This window comes from Anser brachyrhynchus, assembly GCF_964034855.1.
Source record: "Anser brachyrhynchus genome assembly, chromosome: 4".
In the NCBI taxonomy this organism is placed as follows: Eukaryota; Metazoa; Chordata; class Aves; order Anseriformes; family Anatidae; genus Anser; species Anser brachyrhynchus.
In genome coordinates this window covers 77,448,165-77,475,788 of record NC_137698.1, presented here as the reverse complement: position 1 = coordinate 77,475,788, position 27,624 = coordinate 77,448,165, and the positions used below count along the sequence as shown (strand labels likewise).

Sequence of the window (27,624 nt, the reverse complement as noted above, 5' to 3'; positions counted from 1 at the left end):
TCCTCTCCTGCAGGTACCGAGCTTCTGCAGGATGAGTAGGAAATAAAGAGCCAAAACCGCAACGGACTGTCCTGCGGGTTGACCGCAGACAAGAAGCCTTCAAGAACAGCTTGGTTCCAGCGGAAACTAAGAATTGGTTTTCATGGTAGGGCTACGAGCACCCAACCCAGAGACCCCTGAGCACCTTTGCTTCCAGTGCCGCGCTGACGTTTTACACTGCCTGCTTGCTCCCTGCCCTCACTGCACTTCCCACGATGGCAGCATCGTGTTTAATTGAGAATAAAAGCCAGGAGAAATCAATAAGACCACAACAAAATTCCTTCAGCTTGAAATACAATCACCTCCCAGATGATTTTCCTACAGCAGCCACATCCTTTGCACGTTGCTGGTCTTTGCTGCGCTCCAAAGCCCCGGGCTCGTCTCAGAGATCAGCATCGCTGACTGCTCAGGTTCCTCACAGGACTTTCTGGCTCAGCTAAGAGAAAGGAGAAGCCCCTACCAAGAAAACAAGCTGATTTAAAACACTTGGAACAAATAAATTCACAAACGTTATCACAGAGATAGTTTTCTTATTCCTTTCTAGTTAATATTTATCACAGAGACATTTTTCTTATTCCTTTCTAGTTAATATTTTTTTTAAATCTATTCAACATTTAGTGTAAAATTAGCTCAGAGCAGACACTGCCACGTCGTCCTGGGGCTCCCGCAGCAGGGATGCCTCACCGAAAGCCCCAGCCTTGGGAAAACGAGAGCCCGATGTCAGGAGAAGCACAAGATCGCAGTTCCTCGCCGTTACGCTTTTCTTCTGCGACTGCTTGAAGTTCTGCCGCTGCTAACGAGCGCTTGCCTTCCTGGGCTACGGCTGCTTGCTTTTTAAGCTCTGTTCGTTGAGGGGCTTTAGGATGCGGGAGGCAGGCCCGGTTTTCTGGTCCGTAACAGAACGATCTCAGCAAAATGCTGCTGCTGCAAGCCGGGGAGCAGGACGCGCAGGGGAAGCCCAGCTGCTGTGGCACACCCCTGCCCTCGGTGCAGATCGCAAATCCCCGTGCTCGGGGATCTGCTGTGGGTCTTCACGAGGGAGCACCCTGTTATTCCTGCCAAGCCACAGCTCAGCCCTTCTCCCCGCAGCTACGACCCAGTACCAGGCTCTGGCAAACACTTGCTCATTAATTATTGCAAGGTCTAAAATGAGGGAATTTGACTTTATTTGCACGCCAGAGCGCTCAGCGTCATTCCCTGCTTTTGCTTTGACTCGTCCATGGACCACTTCTTTTCCTCTCCCCTACCCCGACCCTTTTTCCATCCCCCCGTGCCCACGCTGTGCCTGCCATCATCCGACGAGGGACAGCAAGGTATTTCCACCTCTCTCCACGCTTCACACGTCAGGCAACCAGCCCCAGATTTCAACGAAAATTCGGGATGGTTGCTTTCCAACCGGATTATTTCCGGGGACGGAGCTTGCAGAAGCTTGACCTTCAGCTCCCAGCTACACCCAGCGTCTCGGTCGCCGTTTTATTCCTGTAACATCTGTTGGAGTAAACTGTCATTTGGAGGAAAACTGCATAACACAAATTTCCTGTGATTAATCGGGGCTATTTTGGTACCGCTTCTCACCAGCCTGCACGCAAGATGAAGTTCTGGGAATATTAATTCCCTGCCACGGCACAGCAGCGCGTTACAGCTCCGGCTCCATTAAGTCGCCGTGCTGCAGCCACGCAGGATCCAGCTGACTCCAGGACAAACGCTAGAAAAAGCAAAATACTTCCTGCAGGCTCCAGAAATTTGGAGAGAAGGGTAAGTGACCACTAGGAAGCACTCATTTAATCACCTTCCTTTAATGAAGGGGGCATTCCTCAAAACCACGCGCTGGAAGAGGAGGAGACGAGCTCAACTTTACTCGCTTAATTACAGCGTGATTGTAAAAGGGATTTAATTAAGCCAGAGCAAAAGGCACGCAGACTTATTTTTTTTTCTAGCTAAAAATCAGGCTTAGGTCAGCTTTAAATTAATTAGGAAGAGATTTAAGCTAAAGCAAAGAAAATATATGTTATAAACTACAAGCCATCGAGCAGCTGCGCGCTAGCAAGGTACGGCTGTGAAACTGCACGCACGTTTACGATCCACCCCAATTACAGATTTAGGCTTCAGCTATGGACCCTTCCAACACTCTGACATTGACTTCAGAGTATTTAAGGGCCCAGAATCTGTCCCTGCATCTTCACCTGCAGCAACAGGCAAGGGTTTAGATGTCCTCAGACCCAAAGCGAAGAGACAAATCTTCATTTTCACCTTCTAACAGCTGGCACCGCAGCTCGTGGACTTGTCTCGTGGCCAGCAGCTTGCTCCTGGGTTGTTTTATCCCTACACGATTCCCAGCCTTTACCTTCAGCCGCCCAACCCAACCCAACCCAACCCACAAGCACTCGCACATACAGGGGGTCTCAACAAGGGGATTCAGGGTGCCGGGAGCCTGGCAGGATTTACACCCTGCAGCGTAGGACACAGACAAGCAAACTCCCTCTTGAAAACCCAGTCCTGGCTGACGGAGATGTGGAAGAGCCAGTGGAAGGCTTTTTTGGCAGATCCTACAAGGTCAGCAGCTAAACACCAAACCCAAAGGTGTCTGCACTTCCTCTTCTCTACAGCGGCCGCAAGCCATCCCGAAACGTCCTTCTGTAGCCTTTTAGGAAAACCCCTTCTCTGTCGCGGTGGTCTCATTCATCTTCAGTGGAAAATAACTTCAAACTGGGAAGCAAGAGCAGGAACTTCTGTGTAACTTCACGGCCTTATAACGCAGCCCTGGCTCCTCGCGCTGCCTGCATCAGGGCTTCCAGCGACTACCGCCTGCAATCAGCAAGCCATCAGGCTCCCGAGAGGCGCATCTGATCAGAGCTCCTCTATCCGGACGTTATTGCAGGGCTTATCTCGGACCCAGGAGGCACACGGCTCTACTCAGAGTAATAAGGACGTGCTTTAAACTTCCCAGATCAAAGTACGCGGAGAGTAGGAGAGCATGATTTTCAGCACTGACACCCTCACGAGATGCTTCCGAGAGGAGCGCGTGGCGAGGCCCAACACGTAAAATACCTGCGAGGTCAAGCTCTGAGAGCAGCGTGCTGCCACCGACATCGCGGTGCCGCGAGTCACATCTTTGGCCAACAGAACAAAACACATCCGAAGTGCATCGGGTATTGGTGCCTGCACGAGGGCCCAGGGATGCTTACAGCTCTGGGTTAGGTTTGCTCCCCTTTATTTCCCTCTCCTTCCCCTAAAGGATCTCAGGTACGCTTTGCAACGAGGACGACACATGTCTGACTTGTCGAGGATGCTCACCTCAGCCAGGAAATCAGCTCACCTCTTGCTCGGCTCCCTCTGCGCAGTTCGCAGCCCTCCCCGCACCAGCCACGACAGCCTCGTGACGCTTTTTAGGGGCCTGACCCCAATAAAAACCCCCAAAGTTTAACTTGCACTACCTGCCTGCAGCAGTTAACACCGCTGTTTGGCGAACCGCTGTGCCCAAACCTTATGTAGAGCTCTGCTGGAAAGGTTTCCTCAGCTCTGCTGCTGGAGAATGCATTTAACTTGCTGAGAAGAAGCAGGAGCCCTGGGCTGCAGGCAAAGACCCCGGAGCTTTGGGAACTTGCGTTTGATGTTTTGGCTCAAAGAGAGGGAGCACTTAGCAAATCCTTTTTTTTTTTTTTATAAAAAATGGAAAAAAAGAGTACGATTAACAAATTAAAACGACTTGTCGGAAAACTAAGCCCTTATCACACATTCCCAAGCCTAATGTCCTTATTTCTTCTTTTACCTAAAAATAACCTGCTTCCCTTGGGAGGCAAAAGCTGCTCCCAGCACAGGAACCAAAAATGTGACTTGACAGATGCGCCTTGCCTGAAGAGCAGGAAAAACAAGTGAGCTGCAAAGCAAGAGGTGGGAGAAGGGGAAACAAGTGCCAGGGCGACGCTGGGGATGTGTGCCTCCCATCAGCTGCCCTAAATGCTGCTCCAGTCCTTAACCAGGGCTCTGGATCCCAGAGGGAAGGAAATCGCCTCTTCTCCTCCGAACCACATCCCCAGAACACCGAGTTTGCTCTCCGAGGCTTTTGTTCCTAGCACACAACTTTTCCTTGTTTGTTTTTAGGACAAAGCTGCCTAACACAGCTCCCCTGCGTCTCACAGGGGCATTCTTCCCCAGCACCATCCCGCAGCCCTGGAGACTGAGGTTCCCTGTGGGGAAATAAATACCAGCTCGCTACGAGGACGGGTCGGGACGCTGCAAGTCAGGGAGCCCGACGGGAGCAGATTTGACCACAGGACCCAACCAGGCGCCCTCTCTCTCTTGCTCCGTGACCCCACAAAGCTGCCAGACCCCAAATCGGGCTGCCTGGATGCGCTGTGGACACGTTCCCTCCGGTGGAAACGCACCCAGCTCGCCTCCCCGGCGTGGCGGTGGGGAGAGAGGACGGCTCTGCTCAAACGCAATCATTAACATCCTGCCATACCCCTCGAAACATTTTCTAAATGTTGCTACAAGTGACAGTCGCTCCTTAATGAACAGAATGCACCGACTCTGTGCCTGACGCGCTGCCAAGTGTGCCTCGAATCATCTGTGGTGTCTAGAAGGGAGTAGTGTCTCCTCCTCCTCCTCCTCCTCTCCTTATTAAAAAGCTCCGTCTCCCCAGCCTGAGCATCCCTCGGTTCGTGTAGCCGAGCAGAACCAGCCCTTGGCTTGCCGCAGGGCATTTGTGGCTCCAGGGAGGTCCCTGCACCACCTCCTGTCCTGCACCCAAGGGGGAGCCCAGGGGTAAGGTGGCCGGGACGGGCACGCAGACCCGCCGAGCGCTGGCCCCACACGTGAAAACAGCGACCGGACTTCTCCTTCACCACCCAAACGGGCGGCTTCGGTCAAGCCAAGCTCTGGGATCCGCAATTAGCGAGTCAGATGGTTGGCAAAGAGCGGTCCTCTGCAGATTTTGTGAAGAAAGTCTCCTTGGAGATCTCCCCAAAAGCCGGGGGGGGAGGACGCGTTAGCGAGCAGGCTCCAGCTCCTCCTGGGTTCAGTAACCGCAAGGTCTCCTTGCTTTTCGTGGCAGCCTCGCCCCGCTCCAGAGAGGAATCGGGAACACATGAAATGGGCTGTGTGGACTTTGAGAGCCACGTCAGAAGCCTGATACGGCTCCGCAGAAGCAAAGCGTGAGCCGCACCACGGCAGGGGCACTGACGGTAACTCAGGAGCGGCAACTTTGGGGTGTGTGGGAGCCAAACCGCCCTGAAACCCGCACCAGCTTTCCTCACCTCCGCCACATTTACTGGCACAGGCTGTTTCAGGCCTTTTATCCCACAGGTTCTGGGGTGGCCGAAACACCACCAAGCTCCACAGGATCCTGGTGGCACGGCTCCCCGAGGACCCCCCCCAAGCCCCACGCAGGCCCAACCTCCCCTCATGGAAGCCCCTTTCCTCACAGAAAGCAGCCATAAATAAACAACGAAAACTCCACGCTTCCCTCACACTTCACGTTTTTTATTTTAACGGACTAATCACCTCACTGAGGACCGCCTCACACCGGCGGGGGGGGGGGGGGGTGGGGGGGGCAGCGCCCACCCCTCAGGGTTTCAGGCACCATCTCGCCCCTCACCTCCACACAACCTTGGGCTCTCAGCCACCTCCGCCGGGGCCTGGCCCAGCCTCGCAGCACCGTACCCGGGGACAGGCGGCCACGCTGCGACCCCTCACGGGGACAGGCGAGTGACACCAAGGGGTGACACCAGGGGACCCCCGCCCCGGTTGCCCCCCGCATCCCCAGCCGGGTCTCGAACCCGCGACCCCAGCGCCGCCGACCGCGCGCCCACCCCCCCGCGCCACAGGGGCACGGCGGGACGCGCCAATTGCAGCCCGCCGCGGGGCGGGGCGCCGCGGCTCTGAGTGACAGCTGCGCCAGCCAATGGAAGGCGGGACGCTGACCAATCGGCGCGCAGCCTGAGGCGAAAGGGGGAGAGGAGGGGGCTCTGCCCCCCGGGGGGGGGGAGAGGGGGCGCCGTGAGGGGCCGCTCCCGCCGCCGTGCCCGCCCCTCTCCCGCCGCCCGGTGACGGTACCTGCTCGAAGCGGGGCTTCCCCAGCTGGAAGGGAGGATAGTCCGCCGGCTCCGCCATTCCCTTCGCGCGCTGCGGGCGCCACTTTAAACAGCCTCCCCCGCCGCCGGGCCCGCCCCTTGCGGCGTCGCCGCTCTGATTGGCCGCGGCCCACCGCAGCCCCCGCGAGGCACGACGGGAAATGTAGTCCTTCCCCCCCCCCGGGGCCGGCTCCTGGCGGGGCGAAGGGGACGCTGGGACGCGGTGGCCCGCTGCTGCCAGCCAATGGGGAGGGCGCGGCGGCGCGGGGCAGCATGGGAGATGGAGTCCGCAGCGGGGCACGGCGGGAAGCGGGGTTTGGGCGGGAAGCTGAGGGGAGCCCTGAGGGGCGAGGGAGGAGGGCGGCGGGGGGGGGGGGCGCTCGGAGCCCTCACCTCAGCCTTGGGGCTCCCCCTGCCCAAACTGCCATTAAAGCTGTGGGTTTTGGGCAGCGAGGGGTCCTGAGGGAGCAGCCGAGGGGGTTTGGTGGAGCAGCTGTGTCACAAACGCCTCAGATGTCCGCCCGAGCACCCTCCGCACTGGAGGGGTCCCAGTCTGCCCAGTCAGAACTGGTTAGGGGAAGCAGTGCTACAAGGGCCACATACAGGATATTTCAGTCTTTCCCCTGCGTCAGCTGCCACTTCTCACCATCTTCTTCCCTGTTCTCATTTCCGAGGAAGAACTGTTGAATTTAGCAACCACCAGAAACCAGTCTGAGGCAACGCACCACGCCCGGGTGACAGAATTACGTTCTTCCTTCCCCAAAAGCACATACGCCTCACAGCGCACATCTCAGCCCAGTTCTGAAGGAACACACTCCAAAGTGTTATTTACGCTCAAATGCCAGGGACACGGCAGCCCCAATATGCACAATATGATAGAGGATGCACAGGAACGTGACGTGGATAGCAGACACCTGCCTTAACTCCGAAATTGAGAAAATAATTGCACATAGCAAGGTGAAAGCTCAAAAGCCTCTGAAAAAGAAAAAAAAAAACACCTCAGGTTTCATCATATCCTTGTGAAAATAATATTCTTGCTTTGATGGGAGCCTAACAATTGCTATTGACCTCTAAAATATATGATTAAAAATAAAGAATGGGAAACCTGGGAGTAATAAGTTTACTTTGATGCAGGCTTACTTATCGGCTTCATCAGTATTATGATTTGTGGAGATAAAGGCAAGGTTCGTGTGGGGCTGGGAGCAGAAGGGGTGCGTATGAAGCAATCTCCGGAATCCTCTTCTCTAGATTAGTGGAATAAGAAATGCCCGGCCCTTCAAATGCCGCTGAAATTGTTTAGAGGATTAGAATCAATTCTCCGAGGAAGAGCAGAGAGCCGGTGACGACCCTGAAGATGCAGATGAAGCGGGGAATGCGGTCAGGGTATAAGAGGAAGGCTTGGTGCAGCAGCAGATTATAGAGCAGGTCAGAACCAGAATTTCCAGCTAAAGAGAAATTAAACCATATACCTGATTTTATTTATTTATTTATTTGCTGTACAGGGAAAAAAAACAGCAGAACATTTTGCTCTGGGGATGCTGCTGCTCTGCTTCGTGGTTGTGGCTGCTGACGTTTGGTGCTCTCTTTTCACGTGCAAAACCAGTTTCGTTCTTCATTTTTTAGGCTAATTCGGCACTGATCCCTTTCACTGAATCTCAAATCTCTCTTGCAGCTCCGGGCAGAAAAGGGACCCAGCACCATGCCTGCCACAAGGGCGATACCTCACGGCATTACCACAGCATATAAACCATCAGAGCTGGTCGTGCGGTGGGTCAGAGGCTCTGCTGAAGCTCGTGCCGGCCCTGAGGCCCTGTGCTGTCTCATCACCACTCTGTCTGGTCTCGCTTTGTGCCCACAGCCCCTTGGCCATGTTTGTTTGAGGGAGTCCCGTGGTGTCACGCAGGTTACGTGGCAAGGGAAGGGGTGAACCTGGCCTTAATCCACAGTGGGAGCAGAAACTGGGATACGCAGCCCAAAACAGCACGCCAAAGTGCACCTACCCTTTGTACCGGCACGAGAAAGGATCAGACTGGAACAGAGAAAGGGCATTTTCTCATTTCTTGTTCCTTTTCCATTAGAGATACTGCCCAACCCATTCCTTCACACAACCCCAGACTGGCTGAGGTTGGAAGGGGCCTCTGGAGGTCATTGGGTCCAACCCGTTGCTCACGCAGGGTCCCCTATAGCAGCACCCAGGCCTGTGTCCAAGTAGCTTTTGAATATCTCCAGGGAAGGAGACCCCACAACCTCTTTGGGCACCCTGCTCTGCACCAGCCTGCCCCCACGACAAGCCTGATGCAGCTGCAGGCTGCCCGCCTCCCACAGCGCCTCCCTTTTTGCCCTTTCTCTGCGTAGCCGTGTGAAAGCACAAAAACGTGACCCCCAGGAATGGACAGATGATGAGCAAAGACCTGGTCCCACAACAAATTCTGCTTACTGCTGCGTACCCAGTGCTGCCCTTGTACCTTGTCCTCGGAGTTAATGGTTTGCTTCCTCTAATTAAACCCCGCTGCAGCGAGCACTCGCTGCCTGCTGGCCCAGCTGTGCGACCAGGACAGGGTTTTGCGTGGCTTAAACCTCATTTTTGACCCCACAGGACCCTGCTGCCTTTCCTACCCACTCCTCGTGATGCGGTATCAGTCTTAATCCCAAAGAATGGTGTGTAATTAGGGTTTGCTTTCTTCTAGGCGGGGTCTAACACTGCTCGGAGCCCTAACACTGTCTTAAAAGGGAAAAAAAAAATCCCGTTGCTATGACTGGTATTTTATAACACAACTCTTCTTTTTCTAAAGGTTTTATTCTGTATTTCACAGAAGTTAACCCAGGAAAATCGTTAGGGCTCCGCAATAAATATGGATTATAACCCAAATCTCTCAGCCTCTATACCAGGGAAATCCCCCTCCCTCCTATCGCGGCGAGAGCCAGATAATTGATACAATCCCTAATGTTGACACACTAAATGTTTTATAACAACAGAGGGGAGAGAATCTGTTTATCTAAAACCACATTTGGAGTGACATAAGACTATCACTTTTTTGGTTAAATACCAGAAAGAATATCAATTCTTTGGCTGATATCAATCTAACCAGATCCATTTAGACTGACAACTCGCGTTTCACTGGTTTGGGGAAGGAGGGGGGGGGGAGGATTTGCTTCCCTAGATCAGGGACTGTTAAGTCAACATTGACATTGCTTCCCGTTCTGGCGGGGGGGGCACGCACACACGACAAAGCCCTCGGCTACTGAGCAAACTTGTCTGGAAAGCAAAAAGAGAGATTTGGGGGGCTCAGACAGCCACCCCGCCCGTGACAGCTGGGTGCAGAGCCGGGCTGCCTGCTGGCTCTGGGAGAAAGTCGCAGGAACATTTCTTGTCGGCTTCCATCTGTAAAGCCAGATTTTGAAGAAAACTTGCGGCGGGCTGCAGAACTCAGGCTTCGATCAACAAACGCCGCCAGTTCTTCCTGCAGGGACAGGAACCGTTTGCCTTAGTCCCGAGTCAGCGTGTGGAAGCTTCCAAGCCGCCAGAGCGATTCAGAGCAATGCTGTCAGCTTTAGCAGGACTAAGGTCTCAAAATCCTTTTTCTTCTTCCTCGACAGACTCCCGACGATCCTGCCTTCTAATTACTGCCGCTCTGCTCCACCCCGTGCGCCACCGGCGGACAGCCCGACCAGCCCCGTCATTTCGGGCTGCCTTTATTTAGGATAGGCTTTCAGAGGGTCACGGGTCAGCGCCCTGATCCCGCTCGGTGGCGTGCTGAACATTTCCCCCCAGCCGATCCCGGCTCTCGGGGCTAACATGATCCCCCCCGGGGCAGGTGCTGGGCCCGCGGTCCAGCTGGGTGAAAAACAAACCGGGATTAGAGCTAACGAAACTCTTCTGTCTCTTATAGCAAAGTCATTTACTGAAGCTTAATGGAGGCTTTTTTTTTTTTTTTAAGGAAAGGGCATGAATGAAGGAAAAAAGCAGGCCTTGGAGAAGGAAAACAGCTGAGAGGTAAAACAGGTGCCTGGGATTAGGGCGCAGAAGCTGAAGGCAAAGGTCTGGGCTGCAGATCAGCCCTCTGCCGAGCCAATGTCTGCTGCACAGAGGGGAGAAACAAGCACTTCGTGCCCAGGAGGAGCAGGTAAAAACCGTGTGCTCCCGTGAGCAGTGGCACAAACAGAGCCGGGTGTCCTCACCAAGCGCCCCGAGGCTGAACTCCGGTGTCTGTGCTGCAACACGAGCTCTTTCTGAGCTCTCTCTCCCTCCAGCACCGTGCTGTTAGGGTCTCCCTCCCCTCCTCAGCTGCCGTTTTGCCACAAATCCTCAGGAACGCAGCAACCACCTCTGCGCTCCCACAGCATTTTGGCCAAGTCAGCAGCGAGGGAGCCGCAGATCCGAGCCCCCAGGGCAGCGTGGCTGCCCGAGCCGAGCTCCTGCGGTCTCTCAGCACAAGACACAGCAGCAAAGCACACGGGAAGAAAGGTAACGGGGGCTTACACCCCTCTGGGGGCAGCCATCAAGCCACGCAGGGGCAATATTTGGAGAGGAACTCAAGGTAATCCTGCAGCAACAACACCCCCTCCCAGCCACGCGCGGCAGCGGGTGCTTTGGGACTGCTAATGATGCTCATCGGAGTGGAAAAGCTGCCGGAGAAGTTGGGCACCAGCCTCCTCCTTCAGAAAATAAACAGATAAATGTCACTCACTGTCCAAGTGCTATCAGCACAGACGCTGTTGTCAATAAATCAGAAGTATCTAGGAACAGCTTGAACAACTTTTATTTTTTTTTTTTTAAAGTGCTTAAAACGTAAATAACAAGCTCTTTATAAACATTAGTTGCAACTATTAAAACATGAAACACACAGAACCCGCTTCCCACGTACGCGAAGTACAGGGAAATCAACAACTCCCCGAACCCCAACACTTCTCTCTCCCGTTTCTGGGATGTTTCTCCACCCCACACAAAACGCGCGCGGCTGTTTCTTCACAGACAAGGCGTAAGGCTGGGTCTTACGTGACACTTCGGTACCCATGTCCCTTCAGGTTTCTTCCAGTTTAAGGATATGCCTTGGCCGGTCTTCCGTCCCGTAACTCCGGGCCGGAAGGGGCAGCAAACACAAAAATTAATCACTCGGCCAGAGTTCTTTAAAAGCAAGAAGCCCAGCTGTGGGCTGACGACAGAACAGAGCGGATGAGAGCAAACCCTGCGGAAAACCTGTGAAACAGCTTGAATGTGGGGAAAAAAGGACGGACTAGGATGCAAAAGGCAAAATACGGAGTTATTGCTACGGCTGTGGTTGAAACCGAACCCGCGAAACGCTGCGGCTGGCCCAGGCGACTTCGTTAAAATCCTTTTGTCTGCTCCTTTCAGCAAAGAGCCACAGAGTCCCGGGCATCATCCTGCACGCCGAGCAGCACTGCTCGCCTCCCTGTTTTCAGATAACCCCTGAATACGGACCTGGGACGTGAGCAACCTGAGAACATCTCCGCCAGTTACTTCTCTCACCCCCCCATCTAAGAGGAAACATCGAGGTCCCCACAACCAGTCCCTCGGGTGACTTGGAGGTTTTACTTCGAGGTTGTAGCGACAAAGTTACACAGACTGCCTTTAGTTTCGGCCCCTGGCGTTGTCAAGCTTGCTTGCTCTTATGCAGAGAAGAAAAACTGCGGGGAGGGAACGTTCTCGGGATGGTGGGGTGGAGAAACAGAAGACGAGCACCTTCCAGATGCCTCCTAAACACAAGCACGCGGCGCACAGCGGGCGGGCGGCAGAAGGAAGCACGTGTTGCTGCAGAGGCCGCGCACCTGAGACGGCGCCCCGTAGCTCTGAGATCGGCTTGAAGATCTAAAGTGCAAAACAGCAGGGCTTCGGGAGAAAAGGCAGAGCTGACCGAGGCAGAGAGGGGCGCACGGAGGCGGTCAGACGCGGTGAAGAGGAGGAGAGAGGCAGGGAGGAGGCGCGGCAAGCTCCTTAAAAACATCGGCACTTGTGTGTGGGGAGCACCTGCGGCGGGGAGAAGTCCAAGGAAGCAGCAGAGCCAGCGTGGACGCTGCAGGACTTCGACGCTGCAGGACTTCTGCCCTGTGTAACTTTCTGTCCCCTAATAATGTCCCTTTGACGTGAGCTTTTACTGCTTGGCATCCCTGCCCCTTCTCCCTGCCCTCCTCCCCTCGCTGCGCAGCTCTCCTGACGCCGTTCCAGCTGTCCGCAACTCCCTGCCCGGTTCCAGGTGAAAGGGAAGGCTTTCCTACAGGACACGGGCACCCAGAAAGGGAACCCTGCTCCCAGGCCATGGGAGATTTTGATTATATAGGCAGAGAGAAGTTTCTTTTTTATCTCTCTCTATATAAAGAGTGAAACATCTTCCCTCAGACCCTCACGTCTTACACCAGAAATGCGAATCCCCGCATCTGAGACACACGGAGGAACAGAAAGATGCAGGTAGAGAGGTGCAAAACCCCAGATTACCTCCCTGTTAGGGACAAGGGCAGGTCCAGGCTCACAAATCCTTTTATTACTGCGGTGCGCAAGCTAGATATGGACAAATACCGTCACCAACAGCAATGCCAAATCCCCTTTTAAGTCGATACCTCCTACTTCTAACAGCCTCAGGCTGCGAGCGCGACCCAATCCTGTCTTCACGCAGCTGAATTTTGTCTTGTCATATCTGCCATGCCCTACGCTCAGCATCATCCCTTAGTATCTGCATCTCCCCTGTCACAGAGCTGTCCACGCAGCCTGCCTGCCAAAGACCAAAGCAAACAGCTCACAGGGACGGGAAGGCTCTGCTGATTGCTTTTAGAAATAAACTCACCTAGTTCGAATTAGCAGGCAAAAGCTGGCCAAGCCACGTTACACTGAGCTGGAAATCGGATTTCAGAGCCTTTTTTTTTTTTGTAGGAAACTGCCATTGTTCTTTTGCGAAAGGCACAATTTTTCAGTCCTGGTACACATGGAAACAAGTAAGGGAAAAAAAAAAAAAGAGTATGAAGTTTAAAAAAATCCAGGAACTTTTTAAGATCTACAGAAAAGATGCCCTGCACGTTGAGACAGCTCAAGTCCCACACGCGCTGATCCTCCGCCTGCACGGGCACCTCGTAGCCAAAACACCGGCACGAGAAGAGAGGGAGCGACACCTTTTCCGTGCCCTTCCCCAGCATCTCCAAACCGAAAGCTGCGCCGTACTCCAGGGCGGCCAGGAGCGTTGCTCACCAGCCTCAGACTCTCACCACCTACAGCTACTACACCGAGCGTTCGGGGAGCCTTTACACGGTCACTCCAAGTTAGCAAGAAGCATTCAGCTCCCGAGAGAGCTGGCCTAGGACGTCTAAGGGTGGGCCCAAGCCGCCCGAGACCTGACACGGGCGCGTAGATGGGATATAACTCTAGCTGCTTTGGGACTAATACTGGCTCGAAGGTGATCTGCGCTGGTTAGCGGGTCGCTGGCTGTCACAGCATGTGCTCGCGTGTGGCGGGCGGCTGCCTGACCCGCGGGGATGTCATGCATAGAGGTGGCAGGGCAGCCAGGCAGCCTTTGCACGCTGGCTTCGGTCCCCATGGCATTTTCCTGTTGCGTTGCGAACGACAACGTGAAGTCGACGGCGGGGGGCAGCCGGTGGAAAGCAATTCCTGCAGACACAGGACCGGGGAGGGGGGGGTTAATACTGATCCAAAATTTCGCCTGTGGTTTGTACGCACGGGCGGAGGGCCGGGCGGTGTGCGAGGAGCTCTCCCCCAGCACCGACGGTGCACAACAGCATCCGACAGCGGCCCCTTGCCCTAGCTGCCCTGCTGAGCACGCTCAGAGGACAGTGACATGCTGGTAGACCCTCACCCAGTTTAAGCATCCCCCAATTTCGCCAACCAGTTTAACACTGCCCATCGGCCAGAGCACGCCAGTTCAGAGAAGAGACCGCGGAAGACTGCAGGGAGGAGAGCAGCAGCAGCACGACGAAGACGAGGGCGAGGTGGCCGGTTTCCAGCGCTCAGGATGTCCGTGGACCACTTAAAGCGTCGGCAGGATGAGTGCCTGAGAAGGTGCCACTTGGACGGGAACCTCAGGAGGCATCTGCCTCCCGCGGAGGGCTCTGCTCCTCCCCACAGGGCGGAGGACAGCCTCCCACCCTATAGTTCCCAGGAGCTGGGTGAAGCTGGGGCTGGGGAGGAGCAGACCACCTTTCCTGCTAAACTCTGCGAACAGAAGCCACTGGAGCCCTCTTGCAAGAGGAGGGGGGGGGGGAGTGCAGGGGTGTTTGCAGCGCGGTTATTGGAGAAGTGCCCTAGGCAAGTGCTGCCGGGCTCCGCGAGGAGGTTACTTGGTCTTGGCTTCCCCCAGCGGGATCTGGAGGAGCGTGGGGGACTGCTCCATGATGCGCACCAGCAGCTGGTCAATGTAATTCTCCAGTTCCTGGATGTGCTCCTCCTTCTTGCTCAGCTCCTTCTCCCTCTGCAGCAGGAGCTGGATGAGTTCGTCGTGGGTCAGGTGGTAATACTTGGCGGACTGGTCCAGCACGGCGGGATCCTGCGGCAGAAACCAAGAGGGACATTCAGCGAGTCAAAACCACCACCCCCTGTAGCGTTTGCAAGGTCTAGCAGCACCCAAAGCAGTTAGTTTTTCCTGCGACTGTTTTTCCTGCGTCTCTCTCGTTTCCAAATCCGACCTGATGAGCGTGGGACGTCCTGCAGCGACCACGTCTCACCTTCACAGAGCGGCTCGCTCACATCCCATCGGTTGTGCAAAAAAAAAAAAAACACAGGAGGTGGAACGACCGCCTGGGCATCCAGGCCCGTACAGCCTGGATGCACCTCCCAAACAGCTAAAAGCTAAAAGGCATGGGCGCAACGGAGCCCATCAGCCCGGCAAAATGAGACCTGGCATTAGCTGCTCTGGGGCTTCCTCCTCCTTCCCCAGTCCCCCAGCAGCAGGCCTGGGCAATGGCCCAAGAAGAGAATTAAGGGCTGAAAGTGCCCTCAGGAGCTCCCATGGGATGAAAGCCCTCGGGCGGTCGGATCTCTCAGCAGAAGCAGCGCAGGGGAGCGGGAGCCAGCCAGAGCTCATCCCAGAGGAGCTGAGATGCTCGCAGCTCACAGCGTGCACTCCCCACGGCACCACGAAGGGCTTTCTGGGTACGGCGGGGATGCACTTCTCTTTCCACCCACGTGAACCCCAGCAGCAGCAGTTTACTCGCTGAGCTGGGGAGGCAAACGGAGCAGCAGCAGACAAAGGGGAAGGGAAGGCACCCCCGGGAGATACAGATTTCGCCTGCCCCAACACACTACCGCCTGAAACACAGCCAGGCAAGCAGCATCTGAACGAGGCTCCAGGAAGCATCCTCCCTCTGCCGGGAGAAAAAAAAAAACCTTCATGCCCTCGGTCGGGCAGCTGCCAGGCCATCCTCCGCCTTCCACGGCTTGCAGATAACCAGGATTTGCTCACGTACGGTACAATAAAAACCCAGAGAGCAAAGCCGACGGGAGAACTACACAACACCACGAGCAAAGCGGGTGGCGACGCGGCTCGGATCTTCACAACCGGTTCCTACCTTCAACTTCTTTGAGTCCGCTTTCTCCGGCTGCGACGACGGCGCCACGGGCTGGATGCTGCCCGTGGTGACCGTCTTCAGCTTCTCCAGGCCGTTGCTCAGAGCCGCCGTCAGGCTGGACTTGTGCTGCTGCTGCTTCTTCTCGCCGGGGGCCTCCTGCACCGCGGCGCTGATGGGCTTCACCAGGTGGGGGCTGAGGGGAACAAGGAGGTCGGGAATTTAGCATCCTGACAAGCTGGGGAGCGACGCCGCTGGCTGGCCCTAGGGGTTTTAAGGAGAACGCGACCCACTTGGCAAATTTGGTCACCTCCACGCAGCTAAATCATCTACGTATGCGTTGCTCAAAGCTCACCTGCTCCGAGGAGAGAAGAGCCAGCGCCCTGCAGAGCCCACAGCACTCTCCAGCGCTGTTTCCAGCCCGAGATGGGACCTGCACAGACGAGGAGCCCCAGGGTGAAACTCCTGGCGGCCAGGCGTTGGCCCAGCCGGGGGAAGCTTAACCCAGGTCCCACATAACCAGGGGCTGCTACGCTGCCCGGGTGGGCTTTTGGTCACCCAGGAGCCCCCAGACGAGTGCCTGGAGTCACTACTGAATGTGTCAGCATCATCCTGAACCACAGTGCGTCAGGTCCTGCCCTGTCCCAGCCCAACAGCCAGGCCACACCACAAAGTTTGCCCCCTTCCACTGGCCACGAGGGAGGGCAAGGAGAGTGGGTCTGAATGCACCTCCTATGTCAGCTCCAGAAAAACTACGTTTTCTTTAATTTTTGCCTCACTCTTCACCCAGAAGACTGAATGAAGTGCGTTGCATTTCAGCACGATGGAAAGAGAAGTGACCTGACAGCACCTTCCTGCAAGGAACAGACAGACCCGTGCAATGTACTTGGGATGGAAAGATCTTTAAAAAGATCTTAAAACCTACCCAGGACCTCCAGGAAGCCTCTGCGCTCCTCAGGAGCGGCAGGCACCCTACGAAGGGTTATAATCCGAACAGTTCTGCAGGGGAAGGGGGATGTTGTGTTCACAGGGCCTCAGCTCTCGAGCGAGGCAGGCAAAGCACAGCCTGTCTTCACAAACAGGGACCTCAGGCGTCGGCGGGACGAGGTGTGGGAGGCAGAAGAACACCCACAGTTACCGTGCGAGCTGCCAGCCAGGCTGACAGACGCCTCTCCTGTGCTGTGAGTGCCTGGCTGCGCTTGATTTCAGCTTCCAAAGCGGAGCAGGCGGCTTTCAGCCCCGCTGCGGGTCAGAGCTGGCAGGTGAGGCTGGGACAGAGGTGGCATCACATCAGGCGTCTGCCCCAAGTCCTCAGGGCTGGCGTCCTTGTGCCTTGTCAGCAGTGGCGGATCAGGACGTGCCACGCGATGTCCCCATCGTGCCGACAGGGAGAAGTTCTCTTCGTACCTAACGTGCTCTCCAACCACGCCGCCGCCTCCTGTCTCCCATTTTCTGGGAGAGGACAGCGGCGCTGACACCACCCAGCTCCAACAAGCCATTAACGCCCCTTGTCAGAGCTGTCCAGCTGCACGGACAGGTCCCACACAGCTTGGAAAGACGGAGGGGGCTCCTACAAACCTGGGTGGGAGCCCACCGAAACGTCAGGGCTGGGGAAATCACCGTTCTGTACGCCAGCCTCGAGCACTCGGTGCCCTGCCTTAACTCCTTTCACCCAAACTGCAAGCACCACCATGCCTCCCAGCAGCTGGCTGCATCCTTTTCTTGCTACATAAGATGGGTGAGGATGAACCAGAGCGGACCAGAGGCCGTGAACAAATCCTGAAAGATGTCCTTTTTTTTTTAAAAAAAAAAAGTCCTTTTTAAAAAAACAAAACAAAACAAAAGTAATGATTTTGCTTGCTTGAACCACGGAGCAGGGCTGCAGAAGCAGGAGACGCGCCTGTAACAAAAAGCCTGCCGGCAGTCAGACACTTGAACCATTTCAAACACCCAAAGGCATTTTTCTTCTGCGCCAAACCCGAAGGCCACTCGGCAAAAAGAAAACCAGCACCAGCCCTGGGATGGCAGCGGGATAACCGGGATGCGCTTCGGTAGCAGGGGGACGTTTCCCACTGCAGGGCTGATCTGGAGCAGCTCTCGCTCCTGTTGCCAGTGGGAACACACGAACGTCTGCAGAGCTGGAAAACACTAAAAAAAAAAAAATAAATCATTATCCCTTCTCCTGGCAGCAGGAGAAGCCTGATCCACAGGGCCGGGTACCAGGGCACCGCCAGCAGCACCCAGGTCGTTTCACAGCCCCGTCCGAAGTCCCGCTGGGTCTGCTGAGACATGGGACCCGTTTCCGTCTGCGAATCCGCCGCTGTGTCTCCAGGTGACCGTGAATAAGATGAAAATTAACGCCTTTGAGATGAAACACCTCAAGATGAAGGCAGCGCGACCCTGGCCCCTCTCCCTGCTCCTGAGCAAGCCTCGCCGGGTCGCGGCACGGCTTCCAGCGCTGCTCCCAAGGTCGCTGCTGAGTGCGGTCGAAGTCTGGGGGGGATTTCCCTGCAGCAGCTTAGGAATTAAGTCCTTTATCTTCCCATTAAAATGCTCCTCACAGAGAACGAGGCAACAAAGGACAAATCCAAGGAAAGCGGTCTGATTCTCCTTGCTGTGCCTGCAGCACACCGCACCCGAGGGCCAGACCTCCCTGCAGAGAGGGGTTACCGAAGGAAAGGGATAGAAAAAAAAAACTCGGGAGAAGCAACTCTTCTCCTGAATCTACACGTGGATGTGGCAAACCGCCCTCCGAGCACCAAGTGCTCCACGGGAATTGCACTCGGATCACCAAGAGTGGGACGTGAGTGGACCTGAAGCCTCCTTTTAAGACGATTCTGCTGCGCGGGTGGCAGAACGACCTCAGCACCAGTGACATTCCCAGTCCTGCCACCTGCAAGAGCCGTCACTTGCCATGCTCACACGTCCCCCGACCAGTAAGGAGCTGCCGGGCTCCTCCGAGGCAGGGGAACCCCCCCGTCACCACGGGCTGGCCTTCAGGTCCCACCTGCAGCAGGGGACGTCCACAGCCGCCTTCCCGGCAGCGAAGGCACCCTGCTGCCCTTCCCCAGAGGGCCAAGAGGGGAAGCCTCTGCACACTCCAGCGCTGCTGCTGCTGTTCCAAGCACCTGCCTTACCTCAGCTGCTCTGGATTCGTGGCAAGAGCCCTCCCGTGCTGCATGAGGGCTGGGGAGAGCACATGCTCTTCTGGCCTCCCCGTTCCCCAGCTGCGTCTTCAAGGCTGGCCCCCAAGAAGCTGTTGAGAGGAGGCAGAACCGCAGTGGGACCAGGCAGGACGCTGCCACTCGCAGACGCACGCGTCTACCTGCCGCCTTCACGAGATGACCAGCGGAGAGCCGCTCCGGCCACCAGGAGGGGGACATCACCCCCATCACACCTGACTCAGTCGTCCACACCACGCACCGCTGCATCCTCTCGCCGGTGGAAGAAGAGGCCGTGTCCCAGCTGAGCCTTTCTGCCTGCGCTAGGTTTGAAGCCTTGCCTTCGTCCTTCCACCTCTTTTGTACCGTATCTTTTTTTTCTGCACGCCTCGACTGTGCTCATAGATGCTTCTGGGAAAGGCAGGTGCCACCACGGGGACCTCACCTCTCCCCCGTAAGAGCGAGTCACGTCTCCCCAGCCCTGTAACGCACTCAGGGCCTCCCCCAGAGACCCTGGTAACTCTCCTGAGGTCCTTGAACCATAACACCAAAAATCCAAGCCATCCCCGCCTTCACAGGCAGAGGAACCAAGATCTGAGATGCCCAAGGACTTCTGAGACACGTAAGGTGACAGAAGCCAGCACCGACACGATGGGATCCAAGCCCCCTTCCTTCCCACGAGCCGGTCAGGCCTCGAGTGGCTGCACGGGGTGCCCAAAGGTGTCTGTGAGCACACGCTGTGGACAAGAGGTCCTGGCCCTGCACTTCTCTCTCTCCCTGCCCGAGTTCAGCCTTGGGGATGGCAGGACACTTCTCTTTCCATGAAACGTTAACACAACTCCGGACACCTGCTGCCTGCATGTTTTGAACAAGGTGATCTGATAGAGAACGAGCAACCCAATTAAGAAGTATTTAAGGACCTGGCCTCGATAAAGAAAAAAAAAATCACTGAACAGACCCGTCTCTTGCTGGTCTGTGCTCCCAGCATCGTTCTGCACACCCGCCTCACGCCAAGGAGGGATCCTTGTGCAGGAGGACTGCAGCTCAGGTAATTTCTACCACCCCCATCCTCCTGTCCTCTCTCCCCCCAGGAACATTACCCACGTTATTCTCGGGCCAGAAGGGATTTTATCATTTCAGCACCCCCACAAAGCTCCATTTGCCTTCTGTTGCAGGCTGTTCAAATTGCTGCTAGGAGAACCAGGCCCCCGTGTAAACCGTAGGAGTTTCCAAAGGCAGGGGCACTGACCCTTGGTGCTCTGGGCAGCCGGAGCCTGGGACAACCTTCTCCTGCCCAGAAGGACCCGAGGAAGGGCTGCCACCACGGGAAGGGCTACCAGGGAAGCCAGACGAAATATAGAAGGACACAGAGCAAAGACTCCATGCCCTAAAACCCAGCACCTTTCTCCACTTCACAGCGTTTCCACCAGCACAAGGCCTGGGAGGAGGAAGAGAGCTTGCTTTCCTCCGCCACGGTACCTGCCTCCCAGCACCCCACGGCTAAGCCCTGCTTGGTTCCTTACCGCTGGGCACCTTGGCAGAAGGGGGCGGGAGATGGCGTTTTGCCACCGCCCCGGTGAAACTAACTTTTATTTTGGCTATGGAGAGAAGTTTTTTAGTACCCAGAGGTTGCTTTAAAAGGAAAGAAACCAAAGCTGCATAATGGAAGGGGCAATAGCTGTGCACATGCTGTGAAGGAGCTCACGAGAGCTCTAACAGCTGGAAGCTCTCCTGGCAGCCACGGGAAAGGCGCCCGGTTTGCAAGCAGGGGGAAGATGATGGAGCCAAAATCAGCACCGAGCGAAATGCGGGATGCAATTTGTGGCTGCGTTCTCAGCTGGGGCAGACCTCGGACGTGTCAAACCTTTTGCCCCGGATTAGAGCAAAGAGGGGACACCAGCGGCCGCTCCCCACCGAGATCCAAGAGAGCCGAGGGCTCGGGCTGCCCAGGCAGGGCTCTCGAGGACCACAGGTACCGATCAGGAGGGGAAGGAGATGGAGGGCACCTCTGCGGCGTCAGCACGGCCGGGAGCTGCCGACACTGAGCCGGGGTCCCCGACAGGAGCAGAAGGGAGACGGGGTTACGCCTCTACCAGATACACGCCCTTCGCCTCCCCCCGGAGTGCTCACCTGGTCGTCTGCTGGCAAAAGGGCTTCTCAGCTGGCTGTGTCTCCCTGGGCAAAACCACGAGCGCTGAAGCTTGCGTGTCGCCGGACTGCAGCAAAGGGCAGGGCTGGGCTGCTGCTGCGCGGCTGGTGGCGGCGGGGACCCCGCCGCTGGCGGGGCACGCGACAGGGGAGGGGAACTCAAACCGCTCGGGGTTAGTCGCAGCCACGAGGAAAGGGGTGGAGAAGGCCAAGGGCTGGCTGGCATGCAGGGAAGGAGGCTTGCCTAGCGGCTCCCTGGGGAGGTTAGCGGGCTGGAAGCCTTGCTGAAGGGCTTCCTCGGGGAGCTGGGGGAACCCGAAGCCCTGAGCGAGCCTTTCGGGCAGCACGGCTCGCACGGGGAGGCTGTCTGGTGGCTTCTCCGCAAAGGGGTTGCTCGGGGCAATAGGGCTGACTGCCGGAACAAAGGGATTGCCCGGGACCGAAGCATCCCGCTCACTCCTCTCCTCCGCTTCTGGCTTCCAGAAATCAGCCTTCTTGAAGTCTATCTTGCCGTCGGCCGAGCACCGGCGCCGCGGCCCCTCGGGCTCGCCAGCGGATGGCCGGCCCTGAGCCTGCCCGCGCTGCCCCACACCGTGCCCCCACGCCGGCTCCGGCCGGGGCGGGCTGTGCCCACGCGCTAACCTTTGGGGACAGCCCGCTGCCTCCTGCTCTTCCACAGCCGTCCAGAAGGCTTCAGGCTGGCCCGAGTCTAGCCTGGAAGACGGGGTTAGTCCTGAAACACTCAGCTCCTCGGGGAACCGCTCCTGCTCCGCGGCCGTCTCCACCTCAGCACCGCCTGCCGGCCCCGGGGATAGAGGGGGCAAAGCTGGCCGGCTCCAGCTCTCCAGGGAGAGCTTCGACGGGCAAGTCTCAAACTGCTCGGCCGCATCCTCCCCACTCATCTCCGACGGGTCTGTCCCCAGAGGGGTGTCCCATTCGGCCAGCTCCGCAGCTTTTGCCCCCGCGTCAGGCTCTGAGTCTGTGGCAGCGTCCTCGGCACCCCCAGAGGCCGGGATCTCAGGCGCAGCTGGGCTGGGAGGAGCTGGGACGGCCGTCTCGCCGCTCGGGCGGCTCCTCGGCGGCTCCACGTCCCCCTTCAGACCCTCCCACGCCTTCCCGCCGCTCCTCGCCGCCCTGCCGCCTCGCCTCCGGGTCGCACGCCTCCTCCTCGCCGTCCCCTCTGCCGCCGGCGGCCCGCGAACCACCTCGGAGGTTTGGGGGGCGGCGCAGACGCCGACACATCCGAGCCGGGCACGGCGGCCTCCTCCTGCTCCCCTCGCACACCCGTCCACGGGGAGAGGACGACGTGCCTCTCGCGAACGTCGGAGCTGAGCTTCACGCGGCCCTCGCCGGCCTCCAGCCGCATGCTCGCCTGCAGCCGGTACACCGAGGTCCTGATGTCAAACGTCTCCTCCTGGCCACCGGCACCCTGGGGGTCCCGTCCCGGCTCGGGGGCCACGGGGAACCGTCCTCACCGCCGCCTCGGGGAGCACCCGCGGGGGCACGGCGGCGACGTTGCCCCCCGGCAGCGTTTCGGAGGCGGCCTCGGGGGGGAATTTGCTTCTGGGCAGGACGCAGGCGGCGGCGCGAGGACCGCTTTTTTTCGCTTCGAAGGTGCCTTCGCTGAGGAACGGCCGCTGCCCGAACGCGCTCTCCTGGCCTATGCTTTGGGTGCTCTCGACGATCGGAAGCGGTTTCGGTGGCGATGGTCATCCACCCGTTCTCCCCCGCGCCAGAGGTTTCCTCCTCGTTGCTGTCCCTGTCCTCCCCGCCGCGTTTTTCACCAGTTCGCGCCGCCGAAGCCTCTTTTTCCCCCGCGTTTCCCGACGAGAACGCGGGCGCCCAAACCATCGGTGTGCTGCTTTTCCTCCCTCCTCCCCCCCGACCCCGCGGACACGGGGCTCAGCACGTCCTCTATCACGGTCGCTTCCTGCGTTGTTGCTCACCAGGTTCGCCCCCACGTCCAAACCGGAGAAATTCGTCCAAGACCGTAGAGCCGGGGGCATCTCGCTGCCGATCTGCGGCCTCGGCCTTTTCGAAAGCCTTCGCCCCCTTCTCGGCCGATCCGTCCGCAGGGGCTCGCCGCGTCGGGGTCGTCGATGAAGGCCATGCCCTCCGCCGCCGCCACCGAAGCCAACACGTTTTCCTTCTTCGGCTCCGGGTTGAGCCTGCTGGTGGCAAAGGCGTCGAAGGTGGCGTCCCACTCCGAGAGGGGAGGAGGACCGGCGGCGGCTCGCTCGTCCGGAGGAGGAGGAGGAAGGTCTCCATGCGACGGGGGAGTGGTTTCTGGAACGGGGACGCCAACGTTTTGGGCTGGAGGCTCCCTCTCCGGGTCCGTGAGCCTGAGGGAGGCAGAGGGACTGCAATCCGCGGAGGAACACAAGCTCCCAGCGACCTCTGTTGAAGCATGCGGCCCAGGCGGGAAACTAGAGAAAAAGTGAGTAGGTGAAGGAGAATTTAGTACCTGGTCAGCGAGGAGGTCCTCAAAGAAGGGATTGCTCTGCAGGGAGCTGAGGAAGGGGTTGGTAGGGGACAAGCAGCCAGGCTGGCTGGCTCCAGCAGCGGGAGGGAGGTTAGCGTGTAGCATGCTAGCGGCGGCGGGAGGAAACCGGGCAGGAGAGCAGGGAGGAAAAGGAGCAGGAGCAGCCGAGCTGGTTTCTACCTGAGGAGACACTTCCAGGCTGTGGAGGGAAGACAAAAGAGTCCTCCTGGTTAATGCCGTGACAGGGCTGCAAGCACACACACCACGCACACGCCAGACGCTCCGGCTCAAAGCAACGCGACGCTCGGGCACACGCTCGTCTCTCTGGTTAGGCAGAGCGATGGTGATGGAGTCAGTGCGCAGACAGGGCATGCACTACGGCCAGGAAGGGGCAGCCCTTCTCCAACAGTCCTCCAAGTTTCCCCCCTTCTGCCTCAGCGAGCCCTGAGACTCGGGAGCCGGGGAGGTTTCCCCACCTCCTGCAGCCCAAGCACTCGTTTTGTTTTCTGTCCCCTGCTGGCGCGCACGAGGAGCCGGGCTGGGGTAAGAGCACACGAGCAAGTCTCTCCCAGCCTACCCAGAGCGTTGTCCAAATGCTCCTTCAACGGCAGGCTCGGTGCCGTGACCACGGCCCTGGGGAGCCCATCCCAGTGCCCGACCACCCCTGGGTGCAGAACCTCTCCCCGACACCCAGCCTGACCCTCCCCGGTCCCAGCTCCGCGCCGTTCCCTCGGGTCCTGAAGGTTTTCACGCTGTGCTGGCCCCGTGACCGCGGCGCTCCCTGCCCCTCGACTTACCCGTGCTGGGACGGGGCCGGGCGCTACATGGGGCTGTGCCGACCCCGTAACGGAGACAGCGGTGCCACCTCAGGCTGCACGGGCCACGGCACAGCCAGGCCTGGCTGGGAAGCGAAGGGGAATCCACGTAGGAAGATTACCGGAGGGGGATAAACACAATTTTCTTCTCTACTTTTCAGCCACTGGTCCTCGTGGAAAGGGGGATTGCGGTCTGGGGGCTCTAGAAAGGTTTCTCTGGCCGAAAGCCCACAGGCAGGTGGCAGTGACCCTAACCCCAGCCCTCCCAAGGCTCTGCTGCAGCAACCCAGCCAGCGAGGGACAGCGCAGGGCTGAGACAACAGGACGCGGGCACCGGCTGCTCGCGCAGACAGGACGGGCAGGCACCAGCCCTGTGATGCTCAGCACCACGAGCTGCGGGAGCCGGCGCAGGTCTGGACCTTGGCCTGCCCCCTTGGACAGCCCCGCACCAGCTCCTTTTCCCCGTGGAGCTTCAGCGACCCCGCTCTCGGCTCGGGAGAAACGCGGACATCGATCAGCCGGCACCGGGCGCGTCGAATTTTAATCGAGGACGGATAAAGAAGTTTTATAAAGGAATTGTTCTGCCAACGTGCACGGGGCACGCGCAGCCCAGACCCATCGCGGCATCGGCCTGCCTCGCTGTCAGCGCCCTGCTCAACGGCAAGGTGGCTTGGACAACTATTTTCACTTGTTACTATGGATGGTTTTGACACGAAAAAACCTAGAAATATTTAAAAGCACCAAAATGCCACCTTGAGGCAAACGCTAACAATTCGTGAAGGTGTCCTGGAAGCAGAGGGCTACGTGCCGGCAGCGCGCCTCTGCCCGCAAGCGGTGCACGGTGCGTCAGGACCTGCTCCCACGGCAGCAGGGCGAGGGACCCCCTGCTCCTCTTCTGGCAGCTTCAAAGCCCCGCTGCAAGCCCCAAAATACCCCGACAACTCCTCCTTCCTGCCCTTGTTTAAGGTGGGTCACGCACGCAGCGAGCGGCCAGGCTCTGTTAGAGCAGTTCCTGCGCCTCCTGCTCCTCCTTCCCGCCACGGGCAGGTTTTACCCTGAATTTTCATCCTGCCTCAGCTCCCTCGTTGCCCAGCCGGGAAGCGCTGGGGATACGAGGTGGCATCCCTTGCCATCCACCGAAATCGGTGTCAGTTCTCAGCTCGGAGGTGGCATTTGAAGGGCACCTGCCCGCGTGCACACAACCAAACCAACCCCGGCACGCACCAGACGCTCTGCCAGCTGCTACTTAGCAGAACTAATCATTCAGGCACCGAAAAGCCCCCCCAAAAAACCTTTCTTTTCCACCCAAATCAGCATCTCCCTCAGCGCTGCGGGCACAGACAGCTCGTGGGTGCCCTCTCCTGCTGTCACTGAGCAGCAGTGGTGGCCGTGGCACGGGTGCCCATCCCCGTCCACCCAACCCGCCGTGGGCAGCCAGGCGTGCACCGCCGCAGAGAGCAAGCCTCTGAGCTGCCCAGCCCCTCCTGGGTGCTTTAAGCTCGCGGGGAACACAGCAAACCTCCAGGAGAAGCGATGGGAGAAGGGGATGCGGCCTTGGACGCAGACCGGCAGCCCCTCCGCTGGCGCTGCACGCAGCGTCCTCGCCGCTCTGTGCTCTGCCAGAAAAAATAAAAACAAACCAAAAAGCCACAACAATGGGCACGAGGCAGCAGAAGGCAGCGCGCCAGGGGCTGCACAGGGCCACCAAGCTGTCCCAAACTCCCTCTGTTTGTTGCTTGCCATCCCAAAGACCGCCAGGCTGCTGCTGGCGCTGAGCAGCGCCTCCGCTCTCACGCCTTTCTGAAGGCCGGAGGCGTGCTGGGCACAGAAACGGCCCCGGGCAGGAACCAAACCTGTGCAAACGCCGTGTGGCTCCCAGCCCCTCGGCTGGGCACACGTTAGCCACGGGCTTTCCCCCGCCACTTGCTGCAGGCCGACCTTTTCCTCCGACCTCCCTCGAACTGAGGCTCTCCAGAGGAGCGCGGTACCCGCAAACAGCCTTCGTCTGCGGCAGGAGCCTGGGCGGAACCGAAGGAAACGCAGCGACGTTCCCCTTCCGCAGCCAGGGACGGGGCAGAGCACCACAACACCCGCTTGCAGCTTCCCTGGGGTGCTCGCGGCGATTTTGGCAGCTGCAGCCCCAGCCCAGGGGCTTAACTCGAGCAGAGCCCCACAGGCGGCTGCGAACGGAGGCAGCAAGGGGCAAGCCGAGAGACGAGACCTCGGAGAGACTCCGCACACCACCGGCCTACCTCTGCTCCTTGTTCACACTCGTAGCCTTCGGTGATGTGCTCCAGACCAAGCTCCCTCAGCCACGATTCCGCCCAAGCAGCGTTTGGCGTGCAAAAAAGAGCAACCAAAGCCCGACCCAGCCAGGCCCCAGCATTAAACGGTTCCAGGGCATTAACCAGACCACCATTGACCAGACCACGCCAAGCCGAATGTGTCAAACCAGAGCTCGAGTCCATCTTTGATTTATTTATTTTTCCTGGTGAACATCCCTCCTCCAAAAGCCCCCTACCAAAGGGGGATTTCCACCGCCCGTCCCCGTTCCTGCCGGTGCCCGCCGGGGCTCGCTCAGGGGCTGCACAAGCTGCTCTCGGGTACAACCTCCCAGCAGCGTTCGCCCCCTGGCTCTCCGACGCACCAGTTACACCAGTAACCACCATTAACCTCCCTGCTCTGGTTCCCGGCCCGGTGCTGGCAGCGGACCTGCGCTCCCCAGGAGCACGAATCCTGCAGAAATCCTGCTTCTCTCGGAGGAAGGACGCTGGAAGCGCGGCGCTGAGGCCGGCGCGCTCCTCTAGAGGGAAACCTCCGCTCGCAGCGGCCCGACGGAAGATCTCTGCTGACTCACCCACCTCCTCCCATCCCCAGCACGCAGCTCCGCCAGCCAAAATAAATAGCGGGTACCTTTCTGCCCTCGTTTATTTGTTTGGCAGTGCTTCCCAGGCGCATTTTAGCCTCCCAGCAGAAAAAAAAAAAGAAAAAGAGAAAAAGAAAATATTGCTGAGCAACCGCCGGCTGGAAAGTCTATTGGAAACAGCTCGCTGGGTGCAGGATTCCCCCCCCCCCGGCTCGCAGCCTGGGTTTGAGGCTCGGTGCAGCCACCCCAGCCCTGCGGTTGCAGAGCTCCAGCCCAGCCCACGGGCAGGAGGGGCGGGGGGGGGGGTGGTAACTGTGCTCTGCAGATAAAGAAAACCACATTTGGGCTGCAAAAAGCAGGGTTTCGGGGAGGGCAGGGCTCGAATCCAGCCGTAATGCATCGAGGCTAAGAGCTGCGCTGAAGGGGGGGGGATGGAAAATCCCTCTGTGGGCCCTAGGGGAGCTGTGCCCCATCACCTGGGGCCAGGATTTCCACGGACAGCCTGGGAATCCGCTGTACA

At 58.0% G+C, this 27,624-nt stretch overlaps 2 protein-coding genes across 5 annotated transcripts in view; both read right to left on the bottom strand.

Annotated features, from left to right (window-relative positions):
- The window catches only part of SFXN5 (sideroflexin 5), a 95,777-nt gene extending 89,355 nt beyond the window's left edge, over positions 1–6,422 (bottom strand). The window contains exon 1 of one of the 4 annotated variants that reach the window (XM_080592105.1): positions 6,094–6,422. In XM_080592105.1, the coding sequence (XP_080448231.1) occupies positions 6,094–6,150 (57 nt within the window). In that variant the 5' untranslated portion in view covers positions 6,151–6,422. Of the gene's footprint in view, positions 1–341; positions 2,392–6,093 lie in introns of those variants that run through there. The other 3 variants (XM_080592104.1, XM_080592107.1, XM_080592106.1) reach the window with 3 other exon arrangements.
- A 4,426-nt stretch (positions 6,423–10,848) lies between these two features.
- Positions 10,849–27,624, bottom strand: part of RAB11FIP5 (RAB11 family interacting protein 5) — a 32,319-nt gene continuing 15,543 nt past the window's right edge. Inside the window, 11 exon segments of the mRNA XM_080592085.1 lie at positions 10,849–14,614; positions 15,636–15,828; positions 20,924–22,047; positions 22,049–22,135; positions 22,137–22,409; positions 22,411–22,624; positions 22,626–22,810; positions 22,812–22,880; positions 22,882–22,962; positions 22,964–23,003; positions 23,005–23,367. Coding sequence (XP_080448211.1) covers positions 14,405–14,614; positions 15,636–15,828; positions 20,924–22,047; positions 22,049–22,135; positions 22,137–22,409; positions 22,411–22,624; positions 22,626–22,810; positions 22,812–22,880; positions 22,882–22,962; positions 22,964–23,003; positions 23,005–23,367 — 2,839 coding nt within the window. The 3' untranslated portion in view covers positions 10,849–14,404.